The sequence below is a fragment of the Tasmannia lanceolata genome, unplaced genomic scaffold (genome assembly GCF_043159265.1).
Source record: "Tasmannia lanceolata isolate RefF3 unplaced genomic scaffold, GAP_Taslan_0.1 ptg000020l, whole genome shotgun sequence".
Classification (NCBI taxonomy): domain Eukaryota; kingdom Viridiplantae; phylum Streptophyta; class Magnoliopsida; order Canellales; family Winteraceae; genus Tasmannia; species Tasmannia lanceolata.
The window spans coordinates 28530478-28550413 of record NW_027518697.1 but is presented as its reverse complement, the minus strand read 5'-3'; the positions used below and the strand labels follow the sequence as shown (position 1 = coordinate 28550413).

The 19936-nt window shown below is 38.7% G+C and overlaps 2 protein-coding genes across 2 annotated transcripts; both read left to right on the top strand.

Annotated features, from left to right (window-relative positions):
- Positions 1-2362: 2362 nt before the first annotated feature.
- LOC143853943 (uncharacterized) lies at positions 2363-4503 on the top strand. The gene is made up of 2 exons (XM_077363638.1): positions 2363-3100; positions 3988-4503. Exons 1-2 carry the CDS (start codon positions 2363-2365, stop codon positions 4501-4503), a joined length of 1254 nt encoding a protein of 417 aa, XP_077219753.1.
- Positions 4504-8463: 3960 nt separating this feature from the next.
- PUB14 (plant U-box 14) lies at positions 8464-18544 on the top strand. Its single transcript, XM_077364120.1, has 4 exons — positions 8464-9228; positions 14933-15049; positions 15414-15827; positions 16710-18544. The coding sequence occupies exons 1-4, from the start codon at positions 8953-8955 to the stop codon at positions 17787-17789; spliced, it is 1887 nt and encodes a 628-aa protein (XP_077220235.1). The 5' UTR covers positions 8464-8952; the 3' UTR covers positions 17790-18544.
- The last annotated feature ends 1392 nt before the right edge of the window (positions 18545-19936 follow it).

Here is a 19936-nt window from a genome sequence, read left to right as displayed (position 1 = left end):
CCTCAGTTATGTCCCTAAGTATTACCTGAGTAAGCATCTTATAATGATCTTTAAGTTCTAGAAAGAATTCATAGAGAATTGTTCTAGTTTTGTTTTTCAAAACTTGACATAAACATCTCAGGTTCATTTCATTTGACATAAACATCTCTTGTTTTGCTAATTTTGTTTCTTAAACTCTTTTCCATTTGAGATCTTTAATCTCCTGAGAGAAGTACAGTTCTAATAACTTAGATCTAACAAGGACCACTGCCTTTGAAGGAATCAACTACTATATGATATCGGTTCTCTTTAAACATCATAAAATACTATAGAAAGAGGTAGTTATTGGTTATAGCTCAGTCTTGAAACTTTACTAGCTGACACCATTGCAATTCCACTCCCTAATTTCTACATTCCATGAGAATAATAGTCTTGAATAAAACATCTAGAAAAGCAAGAGAGATCTGAGGCAATTTTACAATAGCTTTCCAAAACAATTCTCAGATTCATCCAGATGAACACCTATGGAAATGGACTCTTTTGGTTATTTGCTTTCTTGACTCTCTTGAGTTTATCTCGGCTTAGATACATGTAAGTCTTATTGTTGAGTGCATCATAGATCTTGTACTAATAATATCTATATTAGATCTTTCAATATTCTAATGAGATTAATAAGTTTTATAGCTCAGCTCTCAATTATAATTCAAAAACCTATAGAGATTAGTATAGTTCTCGGCTAACCCCAAATCTCTCAAAATTCTTATAAAAATTTCAAGCATATTACATAGTTCAACATTCTTACGAGGTATGAAGACCAATATTACTAAGATCTAATGAGTTTTTATTTGAATTGAACAAGAAATAGCCTTAACCGACCATTATTTTCATGACTATGGACCAGTCATGTAGTGCACTTACTTTTAATCAATTCCTCATTACTTTTGTTTGAGAGAAATCTTCTTATGAAGATTGGCTCTGCTGGATTTTGTCCACATCACTTTACGACCTATACTGAAAAAATAACGTCCATTCGTGTTACGTTTCTTTCAATTTAGATTGTTTCCATAATTTAGGTTTCCTTATTTTCCCTTTATATTTCTGCTGATTTTATTTCCTTAATTGATATCATAGATTTCTATAAATCCATGTAGATGCCGTATGGCTATTCTCAAGCAATAATATTCATTTCAATGCTCTTGCACATTGGAGGCCTGAGTTTCCTCGAATTAACTCCCTGATTTCTTCATCTTTCTCTATTTTTTCTCTTCTTTTTCTTAAATTTCTGTTTTGATAGAACGATGTTCTATCAAGTTGGTATCAGAGCACTTTCCTGGTGGATGCCTCTGACGTGTCTTCAAAAGAACGAGCTCGGTATCAAAGATTTGGAAGCTTATTCCATGGCTGCCAGGAACAAGAACGGTTCGTCTTCGGAAGAACAAGCCTTGGAAGCAAGGTTGGAAGCGAAGTTCGATTCGAGATTCCAAGCTTTCGAAGAGAAAATACTGAAGATGTTTAGAGAATTGGCCTCGCAAAATCCCAATCCTCCACCAACGATGGCCACCCGAGAGAGACCCAATCTTGTATCTGAATCTACCATTATGCACAGAGATCGATCAGAGCAAGGCGCTACGAACTTCCATAATCGTTCCGTCAGTGAACGAGATAATCGGGAGGCGAAAATTATAATGATTGAGATCAAAATTTTCCTCGCGTTAAAGTAGAGTTTTCGCGATGGGATGATAGTGATCTGATTGGTTGGGTGTCCCGAGCAAAGCGTTATTTTCGATTCTAACAGGCAGTGGAGGACCTTAAGGTAGAAATCGCTTCCATCAGTCTCGAGGGCAATGCTACCCAATGGTATGATTAGTTTGAAGCCACTTGCCATGGAGTTCCTTCTTGGAAATAGTTCGTGGAAGGTTTATTGGTGCGCTTCGGTCCCTCTGGGTATGAAGATGTTCATGGAGAGTTAGCGAAAATACGCCAAACAACAAGTGTCTTGGAGTATCAAGGCCGCTTCGAACAACTTTCGAACTGAGCCAGGGATTGGTTAGAGCCAAAATTGGTCAGAACATTTGTAGCAGGACTCCGTCCAGACATTAAACGAGAAGTCAAGATGTATAACCCTCAGACGATGACATCGGCTATCTCGTACGCACGATTACAAGAGGAAAAACTCAATGAAGACAGTCGACGCTCATAAAGAGGCTCCACTAGTCGGCCTCCAGATGGGCCTCCAGATGGTCCTGTCAAATCTACGGGTCGTAACCTCCCAGTGAAACGATTGACGGAAGAAGAACTCAAGGATCAGACGTCGAAAGGGCTGTGTTAGCATTGTGATGAGAAGTGGCACAGGGGTCATCGTTGTAGACAAAAGTGATTGCTAATGATCGAGCTCGTGGATGATTCCGACATTGACGACGATGGTGAATCAGATCATGAGGATGCCGATCAAGAAGGTAATGGTGATACAGTTGTTATTTCTGTACATGCCTTGGCAGGATATTCTACTCCCCAAACTATGCGGGTCAATGGATACATCAAACGCCAGCCTGTGACAATTTTAATTGACTCGGGTAGTACAAATAATTTTCTTGATGTTCGGATTGCCAAAAGACTTTCTTGCCTTGTGGAGAACTCTGATAAATTCGAGGTTAAGGTAGCAAATGGTCGAACTTTAACTAGCACGGGAAAATGCTCCAATATGAAGATTTTCGTACAAGATCAGGAGTTAGTCACCGATCTATTCCTATTGCCACTAGATGGCTGTGATATAGTTCTGGGAGCTCAATGGTTGCTTACTTTGGGAGATATTACTTGGAATTTTTCCAAACTCATCATGCAGTTTTCTTTGAACGGAAAAAGGGTCACTATCAAGGGCAAAGGTGGAGGCAGTGTAACTACAATCAGCAATCATCGTATGGAAAAGCTGGTACAGAAAGAGCATGAGGTCTTCCTTGTGCAGCTGCAAAGACTTGAGAGTTTTGAAACTGCCACAGAAGCTGAGGAAATGGAGGTCCTTCTCTTAGAATTTGCTGAATTATTTGTAGAACCAAAGGGGCTGCCTCCTAAGCGTTCGCATGATCATCGCATACCTGTTCTTCCGGGTAGTAGTCCTGCGAATGTGGGACCGTACCGCTATCCATATATATAGAAGGCTGAGATCGAGGAAGTTGTTCGTGAAATGTTAGCACTTGGTATTATTCGGCCTAGTGTTAGCCCCTACTCATCCCCTGTATTACTAGTGCGAAAGAAAGATGGCTCTTGGAGGATGTGCGTTGATTACCGCGCATTAAATCGCTCCACCATCAAAGATAATTATCCAATTCTCATGGTGGATGAATTACTTGATGAGCTTGGAGGTGCCCAATATTTTTCTAACTTGGATCTGCTCTCCGGGTACCACTAGATTCGTGTTCATGAGGAGGACATTCCGAAGACAGCTTTTCGGACTCATGACGGTCACTATGAATTTTTAGTGATGCCGTTCGGCCTCACCAATGCTCCTTCCACTTTTCAGAGCCTTATGAATGACATCTTTCGACCATATCTCCATAAGTTTATTTTAGTTTTCTTTGACGATATTCTCATATTCAGTTCGTCTTGGAAAGATCATCTGCAACATTTACGGATTACTCTCACCCTCCTGCGGGAGCATTGTCACTTTGTTAAAAGATCTAAATGTAGCTTTGGGAAAACTGAGGTTGAGTACCTTGGTCATATTGTCTCAAAGGATGGGGTAGCAGCAGACCCTTCAAAATCAAAGCTATGGTTGAGTGGCCTAAACCGACCACAATCAAGGCATTGTGGCGATTTCTTGGGCTGACAGGATATTACAGAAAATTTGTGCGTGATTATGGCAAAATAAGTGCGCCCTTAACCGCTTTATTGCGGAAGGACAACTTCAAATGGGGAGCGGATGCTGATGTCTCTTTTGGGAGGTTAAAGGAGGCCATGTCAACTACACCTGTTCTTGCCTTGCCAAATTTTAACAAGATTTTTATGATATAGTGTGATGCCTCTGGTATCGGTATTGGTGGAGTACTAATTCAAGAGAGTCATCCCTTAGCATTTATAAGCAATGCTTTGTCCCCCAGGCACCAAGAGTTGTCGGTGTATGACAAGGAAATGATGGTTATCGTCCTTGCAGTCACAAAGTGGAGGCCATATCTGATTGGTCGACATTTCAAAATACTGACAGACCACAAGAGTCTAAAATACATAATGGAGCAATGGATTTTTTCTATGGAGCAGCACAAATGGGTCTCTAAGTTGATGGGTTATGACTATGAAATCATCTATAAAAAGGGGGCTGAAAACGTGGTGGCTGACACACTATCACGTATACCGGAGAATGCATCACTTGTAGCCATATTTGTGCCTCTCTTTAATGACCTTGATGACAATCGCAAGGAGTGGACTTGTGATCCTGACATTCAGAACATCATCCATAAATTACACCAAGATCCCACTGCCTTCCAGGATACACATGGGACTCATCAGATCTCAGATATAAAGGGCGAATAGTGCTGTCTCCTCACTCTTCCAAGAAGCTCAACATACTTGAGGAACTTCATGCATCACCATCTGCTGGACACTTCGGGTTCCTTCGCACATATAAGCAGATATCTCGAGCCTTTTACTGGAAGGGAATGAAACAAGAAGTCAAAAAATTTGTGGAGTAATGTGAAGTATGTCAACGACACAAAGGTGACACGGTGGCAAGGCCCAGTCTTCTTCATCCCTTGCCGATTCTGATGCAGGTTTGGACCAATATTTCAATGGATTTTATTGATGGCTTGCCTCTCTCACATGGGAAAAGTGCCATATTCGTGGTCGTTGATCATCTTACAAAATATGCTCACTTTTGCTCCTTATCTCACCCATACACTGCAGCTACTATTGCGCAAGTATTCATAGATAATATTTTTAAGTTGCATGGGATGCCCCAATCTATTGTCAGTGACCGCGACCCAGTGTTCATTAGCAAGTTTTGGACAGAGTTTTTTCGCTTGCAGGAGACTAAGTTGAACATGAGTACTGCATACCATCCTCAAACCGATGGCCAAACTGAGGTAGTCAACCTCTGTTTAGAAAATTACTTGCGTTGCTTCACATGTGATCGACCCAAGGAGTGGGTCCATTGGCTACCCTGGGCTGAGTGGTGGTATAACACAACCTATCACTCTGCTATAAAGAGGACACCTTTTGAAATTGTGTATGGACGTGCCCCACCTCTCATCACTTCTTACACCTATGGGTCTTCTAATGTGCACCAAGTTGACTGTGACTTACGCGATCGAGACCGTGTGCTGCAGATTCTTAAGGATAATTTACAAGGTGCTCAAGCCCGCATGAAGCAACAAACAGATAAACATCGAACTAAGCAAGAATTCCAAGTTGGTGGCTGGGTATTCCTACGTCTACAGCCTTATCAACAGATGTCTGTTAATGTTCGTGCTTCCAAGAAACTTTCTCCACGTTTTTATGGGCCTTACAAGGTACTTAAGCGTATTGGACCTATTGCTTATCAGCTAGATCTTCCAGAAGGTTAAAAAATGCACCCTATTTTCCATGTGTCATGTTTGAAAAGGAAGCTAGGAATGCATGTGATTGCTCAAAGTCAGTTGCCAGACACGTCCCCAACAGGCGAAGTCAAAACACAACCACATGCCATTTTGGACCGACGGGTTGTCAAGCGCAATAATCGGGCAGTGACTGAGGTTCTCGTGGAATGGAAAGATTTACCAATGGAAGATGCCACATGGGAGCCTTACTATTTCATCCAACAGAAATTTCTGGAGTTTATTGCTAGTCAACCTTGAGGACAAGGTTGAAATTAAGGGCGGAGGAATGTTACGTTTCTTTTAATTTAGATTGTTTCCATAATTTAGGTTTCCTTATTTTCCCTTTCTATTTCTGCTGATTTTATTTCCTTAATTGCTATCATAGATTTCTATAAATCCATGTGGATGCCGTATGGCTATTCTCAAGCAATAATATTTGTTTCAGTGCTCTTGCACATTGGAGGCCTGAGTTTCCTCGAATTAACTCCCTGATTTCTTCATCTTTCTCTATTTTCTCTCTTCTTTTTCTTTAATTTCTGTTTTGATAGAACGGTGTTCTATCAATTCGGATGACTTAAAAGTAGAAGGAATATGAGTATTTTTCCATGTAAAAAGCCATTGAATCACATTTGGCTAACCTGGAGAGCACAATTTCCAAAAAGTTGATTTCCCTTGTCTTCTTCTTCTCGATGGACGTGTCAACCAAAAGGTTTCATCAAATTTTCCTCCTATATAGAGCAGATTGAGGGGGATAGTAAAACTCTCTCTCTCTCTCTCTCTCTCTCTCTCTATATATATATATATATATATATATATATATATATATATATATGTGTGTGTGTGTGTGTGTGTGTGTGTGTGTGTGTGTGTTGTTTCAAGGACCTGCGAAAAAAATAAAATAACAGAGGCTACAAAACTAGAATCCAATGAAATGGAGGAATCCCATTTCGGTTATTACAAATTTGTTTCGTCGCCGAAATCCTGGTGCTTCTTTCCACACAGATTCGTGTCCAGTCAACAAGAACTTGACACAAAAACTAGGGAATCATCTCTCTCTTTTCGCTTGAAGGTCCCTTTCTCCTCCTGCAAATGGGGATTTGTGTTGTTTGAAGATATCTCTAGAGAAATAGTCATCGGCGCAAGTTAGTTCTGCAGGCTTCCCGCATAGATTCATCGCCAATTGTCTCTGGGTTTTCTTCAAAGATTCACCACAAAGATTCTCCGTACAAATTTCTCTGTTCACTGGTTCCTTCTGTGGGCTTTTCACAAAGATTCATCCCCAATCTCTCAGCTGACTGCTCCCTTCTCAGCGATGGTGAAATCGTCCAGAGAACAACGTTGTTGTGGGAAAATTTTCCTTCACATTAAGTGTTTGATCAAATAGTCGCTGGAATTGAAAAAAATTTTTGATTCCCATACAGCCTTGTCAGAGTTTCCATTTCTACCTCGTCTTCGGGCATCGAAATGAACCCTAAGCAAAAATCTCCAAGACACAACATTTCAGTCCCTCTAGTGGCTCGATCGCTGTGGAGGTTCATATGGACAATGCATGGTTTGGCACTATCACTCACCCACCTACCCGCATGTCTAACCTTGAGTCTACTTGATCCTTAGATAGTTCAAATGGATGAGTTTGTTGTTAGCTAGGAACCATCTGCGCACCCCTATTTCCCTTCTAGTGTTATTGTTTGCGCACCCCTATTTCCCTTCTAGTGTTATTGTTCGCTTAGGATCATCGAAGTGAGTAGGTCTCTATCTGCTCATAACCCTCTAAGCACCCTTGTTTTCCCTTCCAGAGTAATTGTTCGCATAAATTTAGTCACTGCCACTAGACCTGGCAAACAGGTGGGTCGGGCCAGGTTTCACACGACCCGTACGGGTCCGGGTCAAACGGGCCAAATAAAAAATGACCCGGAAATTTACGAGTCACTAATTGGTTGACCCGGACCCCACCTGTATGGGCCGGGTGGACCTGCGGGTCACCCGTTTTTTAATGATTTTTTGTTTTTTTCTATTCTTAAATATTTTTGTTGTTTTTATAGGAATTTGCTAGCCAGCTTCGCCAAAGGGTACTTCGTGCCCATCCTTTGCAATTGCATGTGATCATGAGATGATAGTCATTTATGTTGACTTTTTGGCAGGTGCAAACTGCAAAGGATGGGTAGAAGTACTTTTCTGCAAATGTGGCTAGCAATAATAATGCGGGTAAGGTGCTAAGTTTTGAGAAAAATTATGGTAAAAAGGCTTCAAATTAAAAAAATTACAAAAAAAATACCGAAAGATCTTTATAGAAAAATTACGGAAAAAACTATGAAAAAAATGCATCAAAATATGAAAACTAAGGAAAAATGCCAGTTTCACTTCTTCTTTACGGGCACCCGCAGATCCACCCGGACCGGCCAGTTCGTTTTCAAACAAGTTACAAATGAGTGACCCGGACTCTGAAAATACGGGGCAGGTCACATCTTGTCAGGTCTAACTTCCACCCACGTAAGTTTTCAAGCAAGCAGAGTAGTAATAAAAAAGTTAGTATAAAAGTAATGAAAAACATCAAATGAGACGAACTTGTGGAAATTCCCAATTTTAAGGGCGGCAATGTCAGCAGGCAGGGGCCATCTTTGGCACCGTTGAAAAATGAAAAGGTCTTCTCATTGGTCAGAGCAAAAGAGATTCCACAAAGGAGACGAGAGAGACTTATTCTTCATTCATTATTTTATATTTTATATTTATTCAAGGCTGTTAATATTGACACTACCACATTTTGACAATTACATCAACTCATCTTGTCTTTTCCTCTTTAATTGACTTCTGATAGCTTTTGGGAACTATAATAATTTTTGACAGCTGTTTAAATAATAAAAGACGACCTGAATTGGTGTAATCATCAAAATATGGTAGTGCCAATTTTAGTATCCGTATTTAATTATTTCCTTTTGTTATTCCTGTTGACTTAGATTTTTCTCACCTTCCTCCCTCACCTTTGAACCAGTGTTTGTTTCATCTTTTCATTCCATGGCAGATAAACCCTCTTTCTCTAATCATCTAGACGTTATTTTTCTGGGTTTTCAAAAATCCCCAATTCGAATCTGTTTTTCCCTTCTAATTTCCCCTCTGTTATCTGCTGTTTGTACCCGTTTTTCTTCCTTTAGAGAGCAAATTCTAGGGTTTTTCTTCTCTTTGATAGCAAATTCTAGGGGTTTTTCTTCCTCGTGATAGCAAACCCCAGGGGCTTTCTTCCATTTGATAGCAAATTCTAGGGTTTTTCTTCCCCGTGATAGCAAATTCTAGGGTTTTTCTTCCTTTTGATAGCATCTTGTTAGGGTTTTTTTTTCTTCTTTTTTTAATTTTTTCTGGTGATTTTTTTCCTTCCTTTTGGTAGCATCTTCTAGGGTGTTTTTCGTCTTCTAAAATGTCTTTGGGGGAAGAATCAAAAGGGGTGGTGGAATCCCTTGTAGAAATAGTGAAGGAGATTTCGGCGTTCTCCGAATGCCGGAATCCTTCAAAAAGACAATACTGTAATCTTGTGAGGAGGGTAAAGCTTTTGAGCCCACTTTTTGAGGAATTGAAGGACAGCGAGGCGTCTCTGGGTGACGGCGAGGTTCGAGGTTTGGTGTCATTGAAGGCCGCCGTAGAATCGGCAAAAGAGCTTCTTCAATCTGTCAATGGAGGGAGCAAGCTCTATCAGGTCCTTTTAGTAGTTTTGCGCATAATTGAATTGAATTGAATTGTTGAAGTATTTGTTATGATATAGTTGTTTATGAAGTTATTTGCTGAAACTTGATTTTGTAGTAAGTGAAATTTTATTGGATTCAGATTTATAACACAGGGCTCTTGTGTTTAGAACTAATATCCTGAAAATAATGAAACAGGTTTTGAAAATTATGTGGGCTAAGTTAATTGAATTGATATGATCGCAGGATAGTAACTGTAAGATTTGTAAAACTAAAAGGTGAAAATTTATGAAACATGGGCAACTCAGTCATAGTCTCATATTTGAGACTAAATTAGTCAGAATTTCGTGGCATTTATGTGTAGTTATGATCTAAGTCACAAATATCGTTCTCTGTAATTTCTCGCCGAGAAATTCTCAGGATATATTTTTTTCAGATTTATATCAGGAAAAACAATACGAATTAAATTATTTTAAAATACATTAATTAAGAAAAATAAAAAATAAAAAATATCGGGTTATTATGCAATATTATGGTGGTAAATGAAAATATCGCTGTATTTTTTAAATTCTCGGGATTATTTTGGAATTATGTCATTCTATCAAAGTGTCATGATTAAATCATTATATTTTGAAAATGTCAGAGATATTTGTGACATAGGTTATGATCTACATAGAGCATCCTTTTTTTTTTTTTTGAATGGCATCTACATAGAGCATCTTGACCAGCGAGTTAGTGAAAGAAGCTCGTCTGAAGTTCCTGAATTTTTGTTTCATTGAATTCTTAATTTAAAATGATGTTAAACTAATCATTTTGTTTTTTATTGAATTGTCTGATTTGGGCTTCTATGTGTAGAACTCTGTTTGATTCACTTGTTTTAAGTATATGAATGGTTTAGCAAGCAGGTTGCTAAAAAGAGAGTTAATGTGAATAACTAACATGATGGATCATTATATAGTGCACACAATTTTTCTTATATGAGAATGCTCAGGTTGTTATCATTCTAATTTTGTCATGATAAAATCGTTATATTTTGAAAATGTCAGAGATATTTGTGACATAGGTTATGATCTACATAGAGCATCCTTTATTTTTTTTAAATGGCATCTACATAGAGCATCTTTTTTTTTTTTTTGAATCATATCTACATAGAGCATCTTGACCAGCAAGTTAGTGGAAAGAAGCTGGTCTGAACTTCCAGAGTTTTTATTTCATTGAATTCTTAATTTAAAATGATGTTAAGCTAATCATTTGTTTTTTATTGAATAGTCTGATTTGGGCTTCTATGCGTAGAGCTCTGTTTGATTCACTTGGTTAATTATATGAATAGTTTAGCAAGCAGGTTGCTAAAAAGAGAGTTAATGTGAATAACTAACAGGATGGATCATTATATAGTGCACACAATTGTTCTCGTATGAGAATGCTCGGGCTGTTAGCATTCTATTATGTTGGTTTTGACTTGGTACATGGAAAGAATTGGTGGATTTTATGACATGGTTTCCTCTCTGAGTCCTTCGAAGGTCTACATGAAGATTCTTTCTCGATAATTATTCCTCGTTGGTATGTTTGATCATGCTTCTATTTATATGAAGCATGTTCTTGAATTCTGACGTTATCTACAAACCCACTATCTGGCTTCTAATTTCTTAGACTCTTCATGTCCTGGGCACTTTCCAGACTAGCTAGTTGACTAAATGTTATAAAAAATTAGTTTTGATTGGACAAATAGGTTTAGGGACATATCTTCGTTCCATTGTCTAGTCTTCCATTCTTGACATTCTTTTTTTTCCCGGAGAGGTGATTCTCTTGGAATTGATCTTGGTCTATGCGCCTAACTAACTCAACTGAAAGGAATTTGTTGGTGAAGTCCGAAAGAGAACAAGAATGCAATGATTTTATTGTGATTTGAAGGTTTCTTTTAATTTTATGTGCTAAATTCTAGGGCTGCAACAGGGTCGGGTTGGGTCGGGTTTTTCAAAATCCTAGCCCAACCCTAGAACCCATTATCTCGGCCCTGACCCGCCCTGACCCGCCCTGACCCTGAGATAGGGCCGAAAAACCTCAACCCATTGCCCGCCCTACAGGGCTCAGTGCTGGCCCTCGCCCGCCCTGATTGGCCCTGATTGGGCAGGGCTAGGCCGGCGCGGCCCTAATTGACCCTAGTGCAAATACCTGTTAAGAGTGCCAAAAATAAAGCAACCACTTATCATATAGAACAAAATGATCAATAAACAGAGAAAGGGAACAAAATAAGACAATATGAATTCAACATGACGGGCAACAGAGACAATTAATAATAATAATCTAAAGAAACATCAATCCAAGATAATAGAAAACATTAGCAAAAGAAACATGCACAGATGGTTCAATTCTATAATAGAAAACTTAGGGTCGGACCGGGTCAGGGTACCCGAGGCACTAACCCAGAACCCGACCCGACTTGAGTCAGGGTCTAAAAAAATGAACTCTGGCCCTCAGGGTTGGAAAATCCAGCCCTGACCCTGTTCGGGCTCAGGGCGGGTCAGGGCTGGCAGGGCCAAACTTGCACCCCTACTAAATTCTATTGTGATTTGGAGGTTTCTTTTTTCTTTTTTCCTTTTTTGAATGTTGATTTGGTGGTTTCTTTTATTTCATCAAATTTAAAGCATCAATGCTTGGTGGAAATGAAATATTACAATGACAAATTCAATGGGAAAGGGCTCACCAATACTTGCTAGATGTAATGCTTACTACTTAAAGAGAAACAGAATAAATCTCATTGCTTCTTTCACATCATTCAAATGCCACATGGGAGCATAATACTGTTAAAAGATGGCGGTCCAAATGGGCTCCTAGGAGTTGTATAAAGAGCCCTCAAACCACTTGTCGAAATTGACAAGCAAGGACAAATTCACTAGTTCCTTGTATTGATACTCAAATAAGGTTGCCAATAGTATAAAATATCTGATTTTTTTTTATGTCCAAACCATCTGGTAGTGTGGAATTCAAACTTTTTGATATTCAAGTATGTCAAACTACCCCTCCACCTACGGGACCAAGTTGTCTAGGATATCAAGTCGCACATTGAGCTGAACCATCTAGTGTTTTGAACCTTACATGTTTCACTATCCATGTTTCTCTAAGAGATTACTAGTATACAGACATTCACTATGAAAATAGTGTTGCAGCCTAATGTAGTTTTGTTCTTGAAACTAGGATGATGAAAAAGACATCGGGATGTCACACTTGTATCCCACCAACCTGTTTGTCAATGACTTGCACCCTTGCTTCGTATTAGCTAGAGGGTTCAAGTTACAGTAATCCTAGACTATTTATTAGTGTGTTCAACCCCAAATACTTGTTAACTTTGAGATATGGGAATCTTTGTATTTTTGAGAAGCTAAGGAATACTCTTATCAGTAAATTAGGTGTGATTGTCTTTTACATTCTCTGCTTATTTGCTCTCCTCATAATCCTTCTACTTTTCTTCTCTTCTTGTGGGAGAATGAGGGAAATAGTCTTGCAGAGAGCCACAACTAGTACAGCCCCTAGAGTTTAAGCTGGGTGTGGAATGCATGTTTGTTTTAACTAATACTTCATTCTTTTCATTCACCTTGGTATCTAAAATTTGGTATTATTAAACGCAACTCGACACTACTCTATTTTTAAATTTGTATTAACATTAAATGAGTTAATATCAACATTGAAGCTTTCTTTCTTTAGTCGATAGTTGTCAAGATAAAACGAGGAATGCATTGCGCTTGTTGAAAAATAACTTAATGTTCGTTTGCACCTTTTTAAGATCTTTTCAGCCACGATCCCCCATTTTTTTTCTTTTTTTAATAAAGGTGACTTTATTGACAGAAATCAGACATACAGGTAGATTGGGGGGGGGGGGGGGGGGGGGGGGGGAGAGAGAGAGAGGGCAAGGTGTCCCCAACCATAGATAAGGTACAAATATAAACTGTAAAGAGAAAAACAAAACCCCTCTTCTCGAAGCCTAAATGGCCTGAGATACAAGAAAACTGCTCTCTACCACACGGCTGTTGTCCACACCCGCCTTCGCAAGTTCATCAGCTTTTTCGTCTGCAAATATGGTAGATATGGGAGAAAGTTGGGTGAATGATTTTACAGCAGTCCCGAATTTCGAAAATGATATTAGAGAGTTTCCAGGGACCCGGGGGCGTCCCCTTTCGCCCATGAGATGATGTTAGATGAATCCCCCTCTACTATTAAGGGGTCAACGTAATGTGTAGCGTACCACTTAAGACCATGCAATAAAGCTCTTGCTGCAGCCTCATTTGATTCACATATTCCAGCCGGGCCAGAGTATGAGAATAATGTATTACTCTCTGCGTCCCCCATTGAAGAGCTCAAAGCTCGTTGAGGTTGCGGCTATTTGGACAGAGTCTTCTACAAGCTTTATGATCATGGGCACAATGTAGGCAACAGCTACTCGACAGGGGTCTTATGACTTGCTCCCTAACAAGGGCGTTGCAAAACTCTTGATTTCGGGGGATAATACCCTCTTTCTCTCTATTACTCTATTAGAAAATTCATTTTTGTTATCTATTAAATGTCAGAGAGATTATATAACTTATACTCTATTATTTTATACCGTTTAGCTTCCACCGGCATTATAAAATATGTAGCGGTCTATTGTACTTCTTATAGTGCCCAATTTGTATGTAAGATGAAGGAAGAAGAGGATAGAGGAAAGACGAATGAAAAGAATTTTGTTGAGGTTGAACCCCAGCCCCTCCAATCCAATTAATTATATAAGGTTCCACTTGGGCCACATGATGGAGCCCATCCTAATAATGCAATAAACGTAGCAACACCAAGGGATTTATGTAAACCAAAACTGAACTATATTAACTCTAAACTCCCCCTCAAACTGGATCATATCTATCATCCACACCCACCTTGGAATAAATATTACCAAACTGACTATGACGAAGTGACATCATGAATATGTCTACCCATTGATCTTTCGATCTGACAAAACAGATATCAATTTCCTCGTGACCTTTTCATAAACAAAACAACAATTTACTTCAATGTGCTTGGTCGTTTTACGGAACAGTGGATTAGAACCAAGTAAGTTACCGCTTGATTATCTTAGAACATCTTCCTAGCCTGTAAATTTGAAACATAAGCGTTTTCAACCACATGAACTCACACGCCATGTGATCCATGTTTTGCCACTATAATGGATTGTGCAACCATTTTCTACTTGTTGTTTGGCCTAGCAACTACATTACCTCCAATAAAAGTACAATAGCCCGTTGTTGAACATTTGTCAAAAGGTGATCTCCGCAATTTGCATATGAAGATCTTTCCACTCTTAAGTGGTCATTTTTCCAGAAGATAATTCCTCTACATAGTGCACCCTTTAACTATTTCAGAATACACTGAACTGCACCCTAGAATTATGCATAAATTGACTAATTCACAGGAAAAACATTGTGAGGATGTATAATGATCAAGTAAATGAGCCTCCCAGCAAGACGACAATATTTGCGAGGGTCCTCAAACAAATCTTCCTTATCCTTTAATCATGTTATGTTAAGTTCCATAGGAGTGTTAACAAGATTCAGCCTAACATGCCTCTATCTGACAAAAGATCAGTGACATACTTTATTTATGAAAAATTGATACCAAGCTTTGACGATGCAACTTTAAAAGCTCATCTATCTTTTCTGCTAATCTTATATAAAGTATTGTACTATGTTGCAGGCTTTAAAATGGGAGGAAATTGCTAAGAAATTTCATGTAGTGACGGAACAACTTGAGAAGGCATTGAGTGAGATTTCCTATGATAAGCTTGATATACCAGAAGAAGTTCAAGAACAGGTATGCTACGGAAATTTGATTTTTGAAGTATTTCAAAAGGGAAATTTTATCTACACAACCATATTTTAATATTTGCACAAACCCAGCTGTCGTTTCTTCTTTAATTGGCTTGTAAGAGCTTTTTGGGAAATGTAATAACCTTTTGACAGCTCCTTAAATACTAAAAGACAAACATTTCCCTTTCAAAATTCCTTCAAATGTTGCTGTTCCAAAAAAAAATAAAAAATCCTGCAAAAGTTCTCTGCATTGTTAACTTGGTGATGAAATTGCCATGTATGATGGCTTAAAGACTTAAAGCTGGAATGTTTGGTTATAACTTATAATCATTCTGACAATGTCTTTCATTTGTTCTTCAACTTCTCAGATCGAGCTCGTTCATGCCCAGTTTAGAAGAGCAAAAGGACGGATGGAAACACCTGATTTACAACTTTTCATGGATTTATCCTTGGCAAGGATTGAAGAAGACACTGACCCACACGTCCTAAAAAGACTCACTGAGAAACTGCAACTCCGGACCATTAATGATCTCAAGAAGGAGTCGCATGCTCTGCATGAAATGGTTATCTCCGGTGATGAAGATCCTAGCGAGTATCTGGAGGAAATGTCATCCTTGCTTAAGAAGCTAACAGACTCTGTACTCACAGAAAACCCAGACATGGACACCTCTGAAATTGAAAAGAGCTCAATGAAGCACAGGTCCCCTGTTATTCCAGACGATTTCAGATGCCCAATATCTCTTGAATTGATGAAAGATCCTGTCATTGTCTCTACAGGACAGGTCTAAACACTGAATACTCGATATTTTGTTTCTATCCTTTGTGGACATGGTCATGAGTGCCACGTGTCGACAGTTGACATTGACACGGAGTCTCGAACACGTCAAACCCCCAACATTTAGAAACGGGGACAACTAAAATAGAAAGTATAAATGATCATGATTTGTCTATACGGATTCGTGTGTCGAGTTTCGATACGGGTTGTCTGACATGGCAACATCTAAAATCTAGACATTGTGACTCGTAGATACACATAAAATTATTGATTACTATCATAATTGGTATCAATATAAATATGATATTCATTTAATAAACTAATAAATTGTAGAATTAATCAACAATAATCTAAAAATAACATGACATGATCAAATAACAATGGATTCCTCAACTTAATCTAGTTCTCTTCCATCTCTAATAGACAAAGAGAGACCAATATGATATAATGAATATAGTATTGGAATAAGAGTTTGCTTAGGGTTTTAGGTTTAGGGGAGGGATATAAAAGCAAATATTAGTTAAAAAAGAGCTAAAAGAAGAGTTAATAATAAAAGAATAGTTAAGACAATGTTCAATAATAAAACTGAATGTCACACTTGACACAGTAAAAAAACATGTCCACACACCCACATTAATTCTAACACTCCTAGCAGTACATTTAAAAGTGTCCAAAGAGGTTTCGACACGTGTGGACATGTGTGTCGTGTTAGACACGGCAGTACACATGTGTCTCCAATAAATTCAAAGTGTCGACCAAATCATAGTTTTGTTTACATTTTGGTTTTGGTATTGTAGGTATTTTTTTTTTTTTTTTTTTTTTTTTCTTTTCTGAATGGTAGTTTGGTTTCGTTCTTCTGACCATTGTTTTACATACTGTCATTTTGCAGACCTACGAACGGTCCTGCATCCAGAAATGGCTGGATGCTGGGCACAAGACCTGTCCGAAGACGCAACAAACTCTATCACACACAGTCCTTACACCCAACTATGTTTTGAAGAGTTTGATTGCTCAATGGTGCGAGTGCAACGGTGTTGAGCTACCAAAAAGACAAGGGAGTTGTCGAAACAGAAATTCAAGCGGTTGTGCCTCTTCTGACTGTGACAGAAAAACTATAAATATCCTTATGGAGAAGTTATATAATGGGAACCAAGAAGAGCAAAGAGCGGCCGCTGGTGAGGTTCGATTGCTGGCAAAGAGGAATGCTGAGAATAGAATTTGTATTGCAGAGGCCGGAGCAATTCCCTTACTCATAGAGCTACTAGCATCACCGGACCCTAGAACGCAAGAACACGCAGTTACCGCACTTCTTAACCTTTCCATAAATGAGAGTAATAAGGGCAGTATAGTTAACGCAGGAGCGATCCCCGATATAGTTGAAGTGCTAAAGAAAGGTAGCATGGAAGCACGGGAAAATGCAGCGGCTACCCTTTTTAGCCTGTCTGTTATAGATGAGAACAAGGTGGCAATAGGGGCAGCGGGGGCAATCCCAGCTCTCGTTGATCTACTCTGCCAGGGCAGCCCTAGGGGTAAGAAAGATGCTGCCACTGCGATATTTAATTTGTCAATCTATCAAGGTAATAAGGTAAGAGCCGTGAGGGCTGGGATTGTAGTGCCACTTATGAGACTTTTGATGGATGTTGGTGGTGGAATGATGGATGAGGCACTCGCGATTTTGGCTATTCTTGCAACTCATCAGGAGGGAAGGCTCGCAATTGGTCAAGCGGACCCGATACTGATTTTGGTGGAGGTGATGAGGACTAGTTCACCGCGTAACAGGGAGAATGCCACTGCTGTGTTGTGTTCTTTGTGTTTGAGTGATGTACAATATCTGAAGGCTGCAAAGGAGCTTGGGGCAGAAGAGGCGTTGAAGGAATTGGCCGAGGGTGGCACGGATCGGGCTAAGAGGAAAGCTGGGAGCCTTCTTGAGCTTATGAACCGGTCGGTTGAGATGGTTGTTGACCAATAAAATTTCAAATTGCCTCTATCCAAGGTTGTTCTGAGTGTTGTTGTATCAAATATTCTGTATTGATTTATGAAAGAAAGAGATCATTGATGAAGGGTTGTGCATTTATTTAAGTGGGTATTTATGAAGGGTTTCTAAGCAGGCAACCAACTGAAATGGAAAAACGGTGAAGTTAGATATGTGTTTTGATGCTTGAAATTGATCGAGAGATTCTAGTTGTGGATACCCTGAAGTGGCAATTTTACATTATGGTTCAGATTCTCTTGAGATTTTGTGGCAACAATGAGCAGTATAACTAGCATCCAATACGCTTGTCCTATGAATCGTCTGGGAGTGAACATTCAAGTGTTGAAGAAATTAGGAATTTAAATGTGTAGATGTTTAGTGTGCTTGAAAATGAGGTTGTGTATGTGTAGATTTTCACTATACTCGTATCCGAGGCAGTTATAACAGCGACCTCAGACTGGGGGGCATCCAAATTGTTGAAGAAATTTGGTGTGTAAGATGTGATTGTGTACCATTCAGAAAAAAAAAAAATGTGGTTGTGCATTTAGTAGAATAAAAAACAATTCTTTTGAATCAACTGCAAGAGAAAATTCAAAATGCTGAAGAAATAGGTATGTCATATGTGTCTGAGTAGCTGTTTGTCTTTGTTATTGTAAACTTGTTTTGTCTCATATGAATATTAATATTCACAAGTAAATCGCAGGCCTCATTATGATGTGTATAAAAATCTAATGTTGGAATGCTTACTTGCAGTTATTGTGCTTGGAAACTGAATTTTTATTATTTATGTTGGTAGAAATAATCGTGGTTTAAGTGATGTGTGAATCCGTAATCTGATTTTTTGCTAATGACTGTTTTAACTATTATTATTGGATGGGCATAACAAAATCTCATAGGATTAAAAACCTGGATTCAAGTCTGAATCTTCTGAAGACTTGGTTGAGTGCTAATCCAATCAATCTGTTTTTTCACCAAGGAACAATATGGAATACTGAAAAGAAGAGATCAATATAAAATGCAAAAAAATTAAGGAACAATTTCAACACTAATCTGTTAAAGTAATATTATTAAACATCAATGCAGAGCTCTCTCTTTTTAATATTCAAAAAAAATAAATAAAAATGCAGAGCTCTTTTGTTCTGAACCCTGAAAAAGCAATATGGAAAATAGATGGGGTGACATGAGGGTGAAAGTAATAAGGGTTTTGACATTCAACATGTAAGGAAATATTGTGCACATACCAGCAACTCCTGAACCAAGCTAATAGATATATTTTATATGAAATCAGAAGTTCAATGGTTGCTCAATATTTCTTTGTTTGTGTGCATTTTACGCATGGGCTGACTGAAACTGTACAGAATAAAGAGAACAAGTACTTAAAAAATGGGCTTTTTGCTAAAAAGGGGCTTAAAGAAAACAATAGTTGAAAAAGTCCTTTCTCCCCTATTTAAGGAGGTTACAAGATTTTTTCAAAGTTTTACACGATGTTTACGTATCCTATATTTCAAGGTACATGGGAATAAATATTTTACAATCAGAAAATAAGTCAGGTAAGTATTTTCTTGATTTACGGGATGCAAAACCTTGATTGCCGTGCTTGTTCTCCTCTTTGGGTGCGTGATTTGCACAGAGGATACTGACCAAATTTTTTCCACGATTTCTAGGCTTGGTTTTTCTCTCTCGGAGCTTGTTTTGCATAGAGGTTATTGGCTTAAATTGTTGCCTTATTTCCATAATTTTTTTTGCTCATTAGAACCAGCTAGGTTGTCATCACATGACCATTTTCCTTTTTAAGACTTTGGATATCATCTTCCGCATAGAAGACTTATGATGTGCCATTTGTCTGATATGGGAATTCCAATGAGAGCATGGACTTTCGAGGCCTAATAAATACAACCCTTCTTTTGCTGCAGCACTTGGAGGCCTAATTCCATTTCTTAATTTTTTTGTTTTCTCTTTTGAAATGGTATTTAGGGGTGCAAGTTGGTATGGTTCAACCCGATTTTACTCGGGTAGGGTTGACATTTCTTTGGGTTGGGTTAGGTTGGGAAAAGCCAACATGATTTAATTTTGGCTTGGGCTTGGTGGGCAACGCGACCCGACTCGAACCCAACCTCTTCTCTCTAATTTTATTGTGATTTCTT